Genomic DNA, 15,124 nt, shown 5'->3' with positions numbered 1-15,124 from the left:
AAATCACAGTCGTTGCCCTTGATTACTTTCAGTTGCTATGTGTTCTGTCACTATTTATCCAATAAAATGACATCTAACAAAGTATATCAGTGCTATATGAATAAATCCCTCCTGGCTAAGGTTCCCTCAATGGGAATACTGGAGTGGGAATGTCAGAATGATCTGTTCTAGGTTTCCTCAGTGGAAATGCCGGAGTGGTCTATGCTAGATTTCCATAGTGGAAATGTGTGATCAGGTCTCCTCAGTAAGAATTCTGGAATGGTCTGTGCTAGATTCCCTCAGTGGGAATACCAGAACGGTCAGTGATCAGGTCTCCTCAGTGGGAATTCTGGAATGGTCTGTGCTAGATTCCCTCAGTGGGAATGCCGGAGTAGTCTGTGATCAGGTCTCCTCAGCGGGAATGCCGGAGCGATCTGTGATCAGATTCCATTACACAAAATCAAGACCAGGAGTAGTTCTGTTGCTACCTTTTGTGTCACCACAATTTATTGCCAGATATTGCAGACTTGCATTTATTGCAAGTGTGTCTATACTGTATGGGTCTACATGTACTGTATGTACATGTATGTACATGTACATGTATGTATGTATGTTCGTCCAGTATGTACGTAATGTTCTGTGTGTTTGTATGTGTGTGTGTGTATGTATGTGTATTATGCGTGTGTATGGATGTTTGTTTGTATGTGTGTGCATGTGTGAACACATGTATGTGGACAGTATGTGTGTATGCATGTACTGTACATGTGTACTGTGTTTGAATGCATGCATATGTTTTCAGCTATATGTGTGAAGCACATAATGCATCTGCGTATGTGTGAGTTTGTGTATGTTAGTGTGTGTGTGTGTGTGTGTGTGTGTGTGTGTGTGTGTGTGTGTGTGTGTGTGTGTGTGTGTGTGTGTGTGTGTGTTTATGTTTATGTGTATGTGTATGTCTGAGTTTGTGTATGTTTGTGGGTATAGGTGTGTATGTTTTTGCACCAACTAGAATCCAGAATGGCACTTCTTTCTTTTGAATCCACCACTGCCCTCATAACACGGTGTGTGTGTGTGTGTGTGTGTGTGTGTGTGTGTGTGTGTGTTTGCTTGCATGGTGTGTACTGTTGTGTACTAGTCTGCCATGAAACACTCACAACTGAACAGTGAGTTGCAGCTGGTCAGATCAATTTCTAGGTCAATCTGGACAACTAGCTAGCCAGGGTTAGGGTTAGCATAGCTAGCCCACATTCTGTTATACCACTGCTTAGTCAAATTTCCTATTGTGATGCGCTATTTGGAACGTGCATTATTTTTCGCCTGCGGCGTCGGGTCCTTATTACCACTTCGAACGTGCATTATTTTCCTAGAAACGCACGGCGCGTCGTTGATTATCCCTTACTTATTCACTTCCATCCATTTTAGAGGATCTGGAGGTCAGAGTGCAAGAGGTACCTATCTCTATACTACCGTAGCTCTGGTACCTGTCTCTATACTGCCGCTCTGGTACCTGTCCTTATACTGCCGTAGCTCTGGTACCTGTCCCTATACTACCGTAGCTCTGGTACCTGTCTTTATACTGCCGCTCTGGTACCTGTCCCTATACTGCCGCTCTGGTACCTGTCCTTATACTGCCGCTCTGGTACCTGTCTCTAAAACTACCCTACCTCTGGTACCTGTCTCTATGCTACCGTAGCTCTGGTACCCGTCTCTCTATACTATAGCTATGGTACCCGTCTCTATGCTGTCCTAGCTCTGGTACCCATCTCTATATGGACATATCTCAACACATCCCTAGCTCTGCTAATGCTATATATCCCTAGATCTTTGTTACCCTCATTGCCTAGCCTGACGAAGGAAAAAAAAAGTAGTCTAGTGTGGGTGGATAGATTTTGTTGATCGACATATTTATTCCGATTTTAGGCCATATCTGTGTGTTTCAGCAGAAAGTATACATTTGCTGTTAGACAATATACTATGCATGCATTAAAGTTTGTGTTTGTGTTTTAATGCCTTTGCACACTAAAATCAATCAAAATCTATTTTGTATGTGTATTTTAAATTTATCACAAACAAAATGCAACAGTAGGAACTTACTGACACTGTATGGATGTGAAAAAAAGAAAACAAAAAAACAAACCTGTTGATTGGTTAGTCGTGTGCAAATGTAGTTGACAATACATACTGTAAGGTTATATTTTATCAATTGTGCAACAATTTCAGTGTCAGTGTGTGTGTGTGTGTGAGAGAGAGAGAGAGAGAGAGAGAGAAAGTGAAAGTGTATCAAAATGTAGCAACAAGAAATGGACTGTTCAGAGGGTTGAATCTATGCATGTTCTTCTTCAGAATGTTTCAAAGAATTCATCAGTTCATTGTTAACTTCTCTTTTCTTTTCTCTCTCTCTCTGTCTCTCTCTCCCATTTGAATGCATGTTTTATGTCATATTGATGTGTGGGATCATGCTTGTCTGTTCCTGTGTTTGTCTATATGTTTGTTTGCACCTGATCTTTTGTGTTTATTTGTGCACCTGTGTGTGTGTCTGTTGGTCTGTGTACTGTATGTGCACCTGCGTGTATATGTTTCTGTTGCTGTCTGTTTGTGCACATGTGTTTTTTTTGTACCTCTGTGTACCTGTGTATATTGTCTATGCACATATTTCTATGTGGCTGTCTGTGTTTATGTATGTTTGTTTGAGTTTTATATTTTGTTTATGTTTTTGTTTTTGTCTGTCTGTATGGTTATTTGTTTGTGTATACATGTATATTTTCTATGTGTGTGCGTTTTTTTTTGTTGTATGGTATGTTTATGTACATTTTTGTGTTTTTTGTGTATGTTTGTGTGTGTTTGTGTTTATTTGTGTATGTTTGTGTGTGTGTATGTGTTTGCTTGTGTTTACTTGTTTCCCTCTCAGCTCCTGCTAGCCCTCACCGCTCTCCCTATCGGGGGTCTCCCAGGCGACGCCCACCTCTCCCTCAGCCAACCACGGGTGACGAGAGCCCAGCGCTTACGGCGCCCAACACCCCCAAGGTAAGAACGGGTCCTATAAGGACACGACTAGTCTCCACCCCCCTATAAGGACATGACTGGTCCTATAAGGACACGACTACTCTCCACCCCCCTATAAGGACATGACTGGTCCTATAAGGACACGACTAGTCTCCACGCTCTATAAGGACACGACTAGTCTCCACGCTCTATAAGGACATGACTAGTCTCCACACTCTATAAGGACACGACTGGCCCTATAAGGACACGACTAGTCTCCACCCTCTAAGGACACGACTAGTCTCCACCCTCTATAAGGACACGTCTGGCCCTATAAGGACACGACTACTCTCCACCCTCTACTGTATATGGTCACGACTACTCTCCACCCTCTACTGTATATGGTCACGACTACTCTCCATCCCCTATAAGGAAGCAGGATAGATAGCATCTCCCTCCTCTCTAACTCCCTCTTCTCTGTCCCTCCATCTCCCTCTCCAACTTCCTCCATCTCCAGCGGGAGCGGCTGAGGATGGATCGGAGGGGGGGCTCCCCTGTGACCGGCTCCCCCATCAGACGCCCCGAGTCTCCTGCTCTGGCTCGCCGCTCTGCCTCTCCAGCTACGCCCAAGTAGGAGTCTCTCTTTCTCTCTCTCTCCGCTTCCCTCTCTCTCTCTCCTCACCTCTCCATCTTCCTCTCTCTCTCTCTCTTCACCTCACCTCAACATTACCCTCCTTGATTGATCCTCCTTGATTGATAACCCAGGCATTTCTTTAGGTTGACCCCTAAACATCACAACTATCCATCTTCACCGATGAGGCAGCGTCCTATCGCACCTGCAAATGAGCCATCGTCTCCGATGAGGCAACGTCCAATAGCAACTGTAACCGAGCCATCTTCTCCGATGAGGCAACGTCCAATTGCACCTGCAAATGAGCCATCTTCTCCGATGCGACAGCGTCCAATAGCAACTGTAACCGAGCCATCTTCTCCGATGAGGCAACGTCCAATTGCACCTGCAAATGAGCCATCTTCTCCGATGCGACAGCGTCCAATAGCAACTGTAACCGAGCCATCTTCTCCGATGAGGCAACGTCCAAATGCACCTGTCACCAATGGCGGCCAGAGAAGTGATTCCTTGGCAACCAAAAGCAGTGTAGAGAAGGCGGGAATGAATCCAGCCTCAGCCAATCAGACACCAAACGGTAGTTACGACTAAACCTTAAGTGCACGTATGTGTCATGATAGTGGAAATCTGTCCTCAAAGAGTGAGTCCTTGAGTGGAAGTCATCAAATTCAGCATGGGGTGGAAGTCATTGACTTGAACACAGGGTGGAAGTCATTGAATTCAGCACAGGATGGTAGTAATTGACTTGAACACAGGGTGGGTCATTGAATTCAGCACAGGATGGTAGTAATTGACTTGAACACAGGGTGGAAGTCATTGACTTGAACAGAGGGTGGAAGTCATTGAATTCAGCACAGGGTGGAAAGTAATGGCTTGAGCACAGGGTGAAAGTTATTGACTTGTGCATAGGGTTGAAGTCATTGACTTGAGTATGAGTCATTGACGCTCTTTATTACTCCCTAGTGTAGGAGTGGTGCATGAAGGTTCAGCACTCACAGCAGTTAAAATGGTGTCTAGTACAGATGCACTGCCACATTTAGCCAGGCAGGGGCAGTGGTAGCCTGCATTGTAAAACAATTAAAGATGAGGTAGAATAGATGAACAGCAGTGTATTTTAACTTGTCCTCTGATGTTAACCTAGAAAGTGTGCCACTTTGATCCATCAAAAACATGATCAGATGTTCTTTTACAAGCTGATTAGCAACCCTGTAATTAGACCGGGACATTTTAGCAGATATTAGTGCCCTCTCATGCTTATCTGGAGCCCTCATGAATAATTCAAAAAGCTTTACACAGTTTAATTGCATCACAACATGCACCAGCTTCAGGATTGCCTTGGGTTGGGATTAGTAAGTAAAGGAAAAAGTCCGCTGCAACCAAAATTTTGTTCTCAATCATTTATAGAAAAAAAGAAATAGAATATATACTTTTTTGATCCCGTGAGGGAAATTCAGTTCTCTGCATTTAACCCAATTTAACCGAATTAGTGAACACACAGCACACAGTGAACACACAGTGAGGTGAATCACACAACCCAGAGCAGTGAGCTGCCTGCCCAACCAGCGGCGCTCGGGGAGCAGTGAGGGGTTAGGTGCCTTGCTCAAGGGCACTTCAGCCATGGTGGACTGGTCGGGGATCGAACCGGCAACCCTCCGGTTACAAGCCCGGTGCGCTAACCAGTACACCACGGCTGCCCCATTTAAAACAAAACCGTGACGTTTCGGGCCCTTACTCAGACGTGCCATACTACAGTATGTGAAATAGAATTAGGCCAGTTAGCAAGGGCAAGATAAAGACATTTTTACATGTAATACTGTAATTACACATATAGCATGGTCATGAATGCAGTGGTCATGTCCTAGGTCATTCACCTGTAACTGCGGTGGGGAAAGAGATGTCTGGAAGGACCAATGAGGAGGCCAGCCGTCTGCTTGCGGAACGGCGACGCCTGGAGAGGTGTGTGTCTATGTGGACGTGTGTGTGCGTGTGTGTGTGTGTGTGTGTGTGTTTGTGTGTGTGTGTGTGTTTGTGTGTGTTTGTGTGGGTGTGCGCATATGTGTGTGACCATGTTTTTGTGTGTGTAAACAGGGCTGTGTTGAATGTAACTATGATCTATGGGCACAATGTATTTTACAACATGAGTGTTTCGGTCTAACTGGATCATGTTTGTGTGTGTGTGTGTGTGTGTATGTGTGTGTGTGTGTGTGTGTGTTTGTAGACTAAAGGCTGACGAGGAGAGGAAGAACAGAGAGGAGGAGAGGAAGAACAGAGAGGAGGAGGAGAGGAAGAGTAGAGATGAAGAGGAGAAACAACAGAAAGAAAAAGAGGCTCAGGCAGAGATGGAGAGAAAGGTACTGTACATATGACCCCCCCCCCCCCCCCCCCCAGTTGATAGTACTACAATAAAGTATGAAAAAGGTATTTTGATAGAATTGTGTGTGTGTGTGTGTGTGTGTGTGTGTGTGTGTGTGTGTGTGTGTGTGTGTGTGTGTGTGTGTGTGTGTGTGTGTGTGTGTGTGTGTGTGTGTGTGTGTGTGTGTGTGTGCGTGGTTCCATCTACAACAGGACGAATTACAGAAGGAGGAAGAAAGACACAAATTGGAGGAGCAGGAAAGACAGCAGAGGAAGAAGGTGAACTCACACACAAACACACACTCACTCACGCACACACACACACACAAGGATACACACAAATGCACACACACACATACATGCACACACACACACACGCACACACACACACACACACACACACACACACACACACACACACAGACAAACACACACTCGCTCACATATGTTCAAACATTTTCATTGTTTTCTTTCATTGTTCTTTCATTGAGGAGCAGGAAAGACAGCAGAGGAAGAAGGTGAACCCACACACACACACACACACACACACACACACACACACACACACACACACATGCGTGCACACACCCACAAGCATTCTCATTGTCTCCTTTCATTGCTCTTATGTGTTCTCTTTCCTCTTTCTTGCAGAGAATTGAGGAGATTATGAAACGTACCCGCAAAGACAGTGACAACAAGGTATTTTTTTGATCATTATGAAAGAATGTTGCACACTTAGTAGTTGCAGTTGTTTACTGTTTTCCTGTATAGTACTCACATATGGATTCACCACCTTCACTCTCAAATTCAGTCTCTCACTGACACATGAGATTACTGAGGCTTAAGACTTCTTGAGGCTTAAGATCTGATTAGATTTATTTTATTTTTTTAATTGGGGGCCAGGCAGCGAATGCACAGAATATGTATTACCAACGCATTGCTTTTTGTCTTCGGAAGTATTACCGTTCGTCCAAAACAGCGAATCGAAATTCGCGGCAAAGCCGCCAAACAGGAAATGGGCTCATATTTCAGCAACCCTTGCACGCATCAAAACTAAACTTGATACATGGACTTGTGACCCCATCAGGAGGACCCTCAAGACATTTGGTGACCTTTGACCTCTAGGGGGCGCTGTAATAAAGAAACATGCCTTTTGGCCTGTAGCTGCTGTTGTGCTTAGAATTACAATGTACTAGTGGTGTCTAGTAATACTGTGGGAGATCCTTATGTCGACAGATTGCAACGTCTGACATCAACGTAATTGATTCGGCCGCCATATTGGATTTGATCAAAAACACTAACAAATTTCCCTAGGTCACAAATTTCAACCATCCTCAGCAACCTTTGCATCTATCAAAACCAAACTTGATATATGGACTTGTGACTCCATCGGTAGGACGGCCAAGAAAGTTGGTGACCTTTGACCTCTGTGGTGCGAAGCCGGCAAACAGGAAGTGAGCTCATATCTCAGCAACCTTTACATCTATCGAAACCAAACCAAAGATCCTTAAGGCGTAGCAAGATACGTCGTCGTAGTTCATGTCTATGGGCGCAAAACGGGGATCACTTCCTCTGCATAAAGAGGCGCGTCATTGCGTGTCAGACGTATTCATCATGGGTTTCAGCAGGTCCCTCCACAGGTGTACAAAATCAAGCACTCGATTAGGTCTATCAATGCTTGATGATGTTCCAAAATAATCTTGCTGCTCTTTCAAGCCCTCTACATTTATTAGTTATAATATGGAAGTAACACACACAAAGCATACATTTCAAGGAATTGAATAAAAACATCAATGGAATAATGGAAATATGTCGCTGCTCTCATTAAGTTACCCCAGCGCCATCTGATCGTCGTTAGCACAAATCAGGATTTGGTTCAGCTGGCTGGCTAATGTGTTGTCAAGGTAGAGCGTACGTAGCAACCGGCCAACAGCAGAATAAACAAGAGGGGCACACCTGATATAAAGTCGATTTTCTCCAGCCGGGAATGCTCAAAAATGCTAAAAAGGTACCTGAAGTGGTCAGAAGGGGTTGAGGGTCATGAAACCGTGCCCAAAATTCACATTCCTAACTCTAGAGAATGGAGATTTTAGCATATAGTTGAAATTCTGATCTATGTCCATAGACTTCAATGGAACAGTTGCTGCCTCTGCTCTGCATAAAGGGGGATTTTGACCCCCCCTCTTGCGATTCGGGTTCCAGGAAGTGGCTTCTCATGAAGTATCTTGCTCCGCCCCTTAATGATCTTTGACCAAACTTACTACATGGAATCATGACCTTTGACCTCTAGGACAGCTACAATTAGCAAGTTGGCTTCTAACTTTTGACATGCTAGACATGAAACTTGCTCTGATGGCTTATGGCCATATGTCTGATTGCGGCATTGAGCCAACAGCGTCGAGTTGCCGTGGTTACTCCGGCCTACTGCTTGGCCCCCTCATTGCTGCTTGCAGCTATATTTTAGAATGATGTTGCTTAAGTGACTGATGCTAGTGCTAGTTCTCAGGTTTAAGGCTTGAGACGTGTTTTGTTTTGCAAAGGTGAACGATACTGGGTCAGAGACAAAGGAGGCCAATTCAACTCCACCAATGACAAACGGCATCCAAACCAAGCAGGAAATGACGTCAGAGGTCAGCAGAAGCCCAACCAGAGCCTCCCCCACCCTCAATGGCCCCGCAGGCACAACTCAGGTACTAGTGATGCGCGGTTCAGCCCGTTACCCGCGGGTCGGGCGGATTTGGGTAGGCCTAGTAGTTTTTTCTAAATATTGCGGGTGGGTCGGGTCAAAAAAGTAAAAATGCACATTTCTCACTTGTTAACTTCCGATATATTAGGTGGCGATGCGCGCCTGCAATACACGGGAGGTGTGGTCGAGCGCAAAACATAATTTCTCCTAAATTCAGCACCCAATTGCGTCATGTGTGACTGACTGAAAAAAGTCAATCGCGCATTCGCTACTTTATGGACATGTTGCCTAATGATCTGGGATATCGAAGGTTGTGCACAATGCGAGAACACCTTGCTTCTGTCATATACACGAATAAACAGCTGTGCTTGTTAAATGCTTGGCAGTGTTTCACGCAAAAGTAGGCTAGCCTATGAAGTTGCAAGGGGAAATATGAATGGAAACTTGTTATGATGAAGATGAGATTTAACACTGGCTGTCTAGGCTGCAGATTATGAATGGTGTGGAAGAGCGCAGATTGTCAAAATGACCGATCATTGTAACCCGTTGTTGTCCTCATGTGGGAGAATTAGGCTATTAGGCTACGAAAGACGTTAGGTGCGTTTTTTTCCTTTCCGCGGGTCGGGTCGGATTTGGGTCACAATTCGAACATATTTTTGCGGATTGGGCGGGGCGGTTTGGATCTCCTGAAGAGTCGGGTTGGGGCGGGTTTTTAAAAAAGCCCACCCGCGCATCACTATCAGGTACTGTATGTGGTCCCTCTTAACCCAAACCCAGCTCAGGTGAGCGGGCCCTCCTAAACCAAACCCAACAGCAAAAATGTAAATACTCAGCGAATCTAGGGTAGCAGTAGAACCCGAAACTGCATTGAATACCTATAAGTGTATTTAACACATGCAGTGTAATTTGGCCTAACAAGTTACATTGGGCCAGTTTTGCAGTATGTCCCATTTCCCAGGTATGACTATGGGGACATGTGCTGTGTGATTTGAACTCGTATCATTGATGTCTTTATTGTTATAAAGTCATCTTCTCTGGTAGTTATTACTCATCTCTTTGTTGTTATCAGGTCAGTGAATGCAATCCAAAGACCAACAGCTCGTCCCCACTGACCAGTGGGAGCATTAAATCAGCAGTCCCTCCACCGAAGACCAAGGACAGCCCTGTCAAGGACAGCCCAGTCACAACACAGACCACTCCCACAAACAACAAGGACAGCCCTGTTACATCACAGGTCCCTCCCACACATAGCAAGGACAGCCCAATCACATCATTGGCCCCTTCCCTGAAGGACATGCCTGTCACAACACAGACCCCTCCCATGAATAACAAGGACAGCCCCGTCAAAACACAGACCCCTCCCACAAATGGTAAGGACAGCCCCGTCAAAACACAGACCCATCCCACAAATATTAAGGACAGCCCCGTCAAAACACAGACCCCTCCCACAAATAGTAAGGACAGCCCCGTCAAAACACAGACCCCTCCCACAAATAGTAAGGACAGCTCCATCACATCACAGGCCCCTCCCGTAACAAAGAAAAGTCCTGTCACATCTCAGGCCCCGCCTCTAAAAAAGGACAGCTCTGTGACATCACAGACCCCGTCCCTAACGAATGGACAGACTGAGGTTGACCAGGTGAGTTGATAATCTTCAGACCGACTGCAACTCCAACAGAGAATATTACAGTTTTTCTCAGTCGCTTTGGTACATTTCTCAGATCAGAATTGAAATTCTCAAAACTACCTGTTCAATCTTCACATCATTGACAGACAGATAGACAGACCGATAGATCGATCGATAGATAGATAGATAGATCGATAGATAGATACATGTACTTTATTGATCGCCAAGGGGAAATTTAAGGTCTTAGTAGCTTAAGACACCACACACAACAGGATGCTAAAATAGCAAATCAACACGTCTAAACAGTAAAAGACAAAGATACTAAAACAAGGATCCATATGAATGTACTGAGGATGGCGCCCCCACACTTTGACTTTTGAGCGATAATGAATATAACCAGACTTATTCTGTTTCACACAGGCTACTGTTTCAACAACCCCTACGGTTACAGTAACGGCAAGTAAAACTACACTCGTTGCCGTGGCAAACAAGTTGGTTAGCAAAGAGAATGGGGTGGGGCCAAAGCCACAACAACCCAGTATCCGGCTGGACGGAGTAGAAGGCGTCCCTAAAGAGGAGCCCCAGTCCATGGATGTGAGGTGTGTGTGTGTGTGCGTGTGTGTGTGTGTGAGAGTGCACATGATTTTGTGTGCGAGGCAATCTAGTTACGCAAAGTATGCATGTCTTGTGCAAGTATGTGCATACTGTATGTGTTTGTGGGTGGGTGTGTGTGTGAGAGAGAGAGAGAGAGAGAGAGAGAGAGATAGAGAGAGAGAGAGAGAGAGAGAGAGTTGATGAGTGAAATATTGAATGTTTTTTTTTGCTTTCTCTCACTCCTCCAGCCCCGTCTCTAAGGATGACCTCGTGTCCATCCCAGAGTTCTCTCCTCTGCAGGAAGAGGCGGGACTAACCCACACCAACACTTCCTGTCCAAGCTCCTCCTCCCCTACCAGAGCCTTTCTTGATCTCCTGGACCTCACCGGACATGTGGCATATCCATGCCCTGTTACCACAGCAACCGTTACTGTGTCCAGCTCCTCTACTGTGTCCATGGTGAACAATCAGCCTGGTGACTGTAACCGGAATCTTGTGACGTCCGCTGTGACATTGTCGTGTTCTACCAGTGACCAGAAGCATCAGAATCAATCTCGGCCAATCCCGTCGCCGATAAAACCCACAACCACGCCTCTGCCTGCTGTTGCCATAAGAGACGGGGGAACTACAGCGTTACAAGGCAGAGGCAAAGTGGATGCTTGGTAAGAGTGGTGTGTGTGTGTGTGTGTGTGTGTGTGTGTGTGAGTGAGAGAGAGTGAGAGAGAGACAGACAGAGTGTGTGTGTGTGTGTGTGTGTGTGTGTGTCTATGTCTGTCTGTGTGTGTGTGTGTGTTGTTTGGTAATGTAATGCTTTTGTTTTGTATTAGCACAATGTGGATTAGGACAGATGATTGGATTGATGTTTTATGATGATGTACTATCTGGCGGTGGTTATTTTTTTCTGAAAGATACTACAGCTACTTAATGTTTACAATGTCTATATAATTAAATGTAATGTTAAATGTTTACATGCTTATATAATTCATTGTGAAATGTTTAGATATATAATTGTCCCCTCTGTTTTTTTTCTCCACAGAAGAACTATGCAGTGTCTTGATGACCACTCCAGTGTGTGCGCGATTGTGTGTGTTTGGTATAGCTGAGGGAGCGTGTGTGAGTGTGTGTGTGTGTGTGTCTGTGAGAGAGAGAGAGAGAGAGAGAGAGAGTGTGTGTGTGTGTGTGAGAGAGAGAGAGAATGTTTGTGTGTGAGAAAAGGAACTGTATCTGAGTGTTGAGGGACCTCTAGGTGCAGTTGGGACAAAAATGCAGGATATTTTTGTTCTCCTTTTCCCTCTGAGTCTAGTTTCGCTGAATGTACTGTAGTCCCATTGACTTTCCCTCCGAAGAAATTGCTCGTCATTTGCCTTCAACTTACCCTGCAATGTGTTAGTTTTTAGGACCTCACAATTTATTATCCAACAAAATAATGAATGACCATCCACATGCGAATGTAAGGGAAAGAAAGCCTGATTGCTTAAGTTACTTTTATACAGATCAGACCATGTATACTGTCCTGTAATGTCTACTCAAAAAAGGATCTGCAGTCGAGTTTCACAGTGATGCCTTCTGCCTTCTGTAGATATTTCCGTCATAGACTAATTTAAATTGATCGCTAGTTATTCTAATAGTGACTTCTATGGCAACACAGTGCTCAAAATGTGAAAGAATATTACAGTATTGAAAATAAAGATGAACAGACTCCTACAATCCTACAATCTCCATTTAGAATGCTCTAAATACTCTTAGAATGCTCTACTGGTCATCCCTACTGTATGTTCCCTAGGTCCTATGTTCCCCGGTTTTCCCTAAGAGGGTCCTAAGTTCCCCAGTCGCAATACATACCGGGGGAACATAGGACCCTTTTTGGGAAAGCAGGGAACATAGGACCCTTTTTAAAATGTAAAAAAGGGATCCCATGTTCCCCGGTCACATACAAAGTGGGGAACATAGGACCCGGAGAACATAGGCACGAGCTCTCCATAAAAATAGTTTTGGAACGTATATGGTGCTGTCACGTCTGGGGTAGCTATTGCTATTGATTACGATGGAAGCAAATTGTTACAGCAGACACTAAACGGACCCACCGTAAGTCAACACTTATAGCCTGAGCCATATTTAGTCCACACCCAAAGCCCTTCTCCTGTTAACGGTCTCCAGCTAAAGTCTTGGTCTTGTGCTGTATGCAGTATTGTGCTTGGCTTTCTGTGATTGGACCAATGTCCTCTACAGACCTTTGCTGTATACAAGTTTAAAGAGGAGATGGTCCTTTGGTGAGACACACATCCTTGATACTTGATAGGGAAATCTCCTGTGACTAACAGTTGTCCAGTTTTTGTGGCAAACAAAAGATATGATTTAGATTAAGAAATCTCCTAGAGTTCCGTAGCAGTGAATGTGTTCAGCAACCATCACAACCTTACTTTAATACTAAAATCCTAAATAGCAGTGCGACCATGGAATATTTGATGATTTCCAAAAGCTCTGCTATATGTGAAACATTTCTAAAAGCTTTGCGATATTTAAAACAGACGGCAGAATGGCAGCGTCTGATGAGAGATATCGCGAGGTTAGGTTTGGTGAAGTGAAATGGCAGCTTTGGACGTGGAATTGCTACAGCACCCTCTGGAGGAGGTTACCCTCTAATAGTCTGAATAGGGAGAACTAGTTATGAAGAAACATTTTTGTCCTATTTTGTAAGGAGTTTTGAATGTAAATTGTGTTTGTGTTTGAGTGAATGTCTGTGTGTGTGTGTGTGTGTGTGTGTGTGTGTGAGAGAGAGAGAGAGAGAGAGATTGTGTGTGCATGACATCTGTTTAAAACCTTGTAGACTCGTAGACATTTGTGTTTTGCCAAATATACCAAGTGCCCATGCACCCCGTAACAATTTAACGAATCCTTTGCTTGTCACCAGTAGTGATCAGCAATGTCACCTTTCCTCTACCTACAAATGTGTCATTGATTAATATGCATCTGTGCTTGTTAAGATCTAAGTAGAGTAAATCATTATGAATAAGATAAAGTAGGTTGTCTGGTAGTCATTTAGAAATATTTAGGCGAAATGTTTGCCTCAAATGAATATGCTGTCGGGGCAACTCTAAATGTAGAGATGAGATTAGCCCCAACTGCCCCCTCTGTGAGAGGGAACCCCCATGCATCTGCCCCTCTACCTGGCCCAACTGCCCCCTCAGTGATGGGGTACTCCAGTACTTGCCCCTGTTCTTATGGGAGATGTGATGCTTGGGCCATTCTGATAGGCATGCTGTACACAGACCACACCCACATGTAACTGCTCATGCTGGACCGATGGTGTCATGGTGACGCTTGCTGATGTGGATATAATTCAGCCCCTAATCAATATCAGGTATACTTTGGCCATACAGTATGTTTAGCGCATCAGGCATGTTCAGTTGTCATAGACACACGTATCCTACTAAACCTTCCCTCTTAGATAGCTGTATCCAGCTAAACATGTACTCTAAGCTAGCTGTGTCTAACTACACCTTTACTCTAAGCTAGCTCTCTCCAGCTAAACCTTCACTCTAAGCTAGCTGTATCCAGCAAAACCTTCTCTCTAAGCTACCTGCATCAAGCTAAACCTTCACTCTAATCTAGCTGTGTCCAGCTAAACCTCCATTCTAAGATAGCTGAATCCAGCTAAACCTTAAGACCCCAGGGACTGATTGCTCAGTGGGTCCATTCACTCGATTGTATTTCCGTGGTGTCGATGTAAGGTGACACCACGGGTTAAAAAAACACACTGTACACACACACACACACCTGCTGGTGATCAATCAGTGCTGCTTTCACCAATTGTAATTAAGGTGAAAATAGGCCAAAATTTGCAACTTGTAGCATTAAGATTGAAACTGCATTTCAACCATGCTCAAAGCCTCTGTCATCAGCTTGGAGGCTGGAGCTTCGTGTTAGCTGATGTTGAACTCTGAGTCTAATTTCTCATTGTGAACTGATGAATATCCCCAGTAGTCAAGGGACAATCTGTTAACTGCATACCAATAGTTCAGCAGCACTAAGTGACAGTAAATCGTGTTTAGTTATCTCTATATTACTTTATTCAGTGGTCATTCAAAAACATGCCATTTCAAATTGGAGTTGGACAGTATTTTGTTGCTGTTCAGAATGAGATACCCTGTATGAAATAGATATAAAAGATTCAGAAGCATCACACAATGCTTACAATGCACAAATACTGAAGTAATATCAGTAAAAATACAGTAAAAACCTCTTTATCCAGATGATGGGTTATAAATGAGAGATTTAG

The 15,124-nt window shown here is 44.3% G+C and overlaps 1 protein-coding gene across 1 annotated transcript in view; it reads left to right on the top strand.

The window, feature by feature from the left end:
- LOC134080857 (MAP7 domain-containing protein 2-like) overlaps nt 1-12,594 on the top strand; it is an 18,157-nt gene extending 5,563 nt beyond the window's left edge. Inside the window, exons 7-19 of the mRNA XM_062537468.1 lie at nt 2,885-3,000; nt 3,476-3,588; nt 3,736-4,163; nt 5,449-5,542; nt 5,805-5,937; nt 6,152-6,217; nt 6,436-6,456; nt 6,590-6,637; nt 8,479-8,628; nt 9,694-10,263; nt 10,672-10,850; nt 11,094-11,507; nt 11,882-12,594. Coding sequence (XP_062393452.1) covers nt 2,885-3,000; nt 3,476-3,588; nt 3,736-4,163; nt 5,449-5,542; nt 5,805-5,937; nt 6,152-6,217; nt 6,436-6,456; nt 6,590-6,637; nt 8,479-8,628; nt 9,694-10,263; nt 10,672-10,850; nt 11,094-11,507; nt 11,882 — 2,333 coding nt within the window. The 3' untranslated portion in view covers nt 11,883-12,594. The remainder of the gene's footprint in view (nt 1-2,884; nt 3,001-3,475; nt 3,589-3,735; nt 4,164-5,448; nt 5,543-5,804; nt 5,938-6,151; nt 6,218-6,435; nt 6,457-6,589; nt 6,638-8,478; nt 8,629-9,693; nt 10,264-10,671; nt 10,851-11,093; nt 11,508-11,881) is intronic.
- The last annotated feature ends 2,530 nt before the right edge of the window (nt 12,595-15,124 follow it).

This window comes from Sardina pilchardus, chromosome 5 (genome assembly GCF_963854185.1).
Source record: "Sardina pilchardus chromosome 5, fSarPil1.1, whole genome shotgun sequence".
In the NCBI taxonomy this organism is placed as follows: Eukaryota; Metazoa; Chordata; class Actinopteri; order Clupeiformes; family Clupeidae; genus Sardina; species Sardina pilchardus.
Note: the sequence above shows the minus strand (reverse complement) of the source record. Positions and strands in the feature narration are given on the sequence as shown.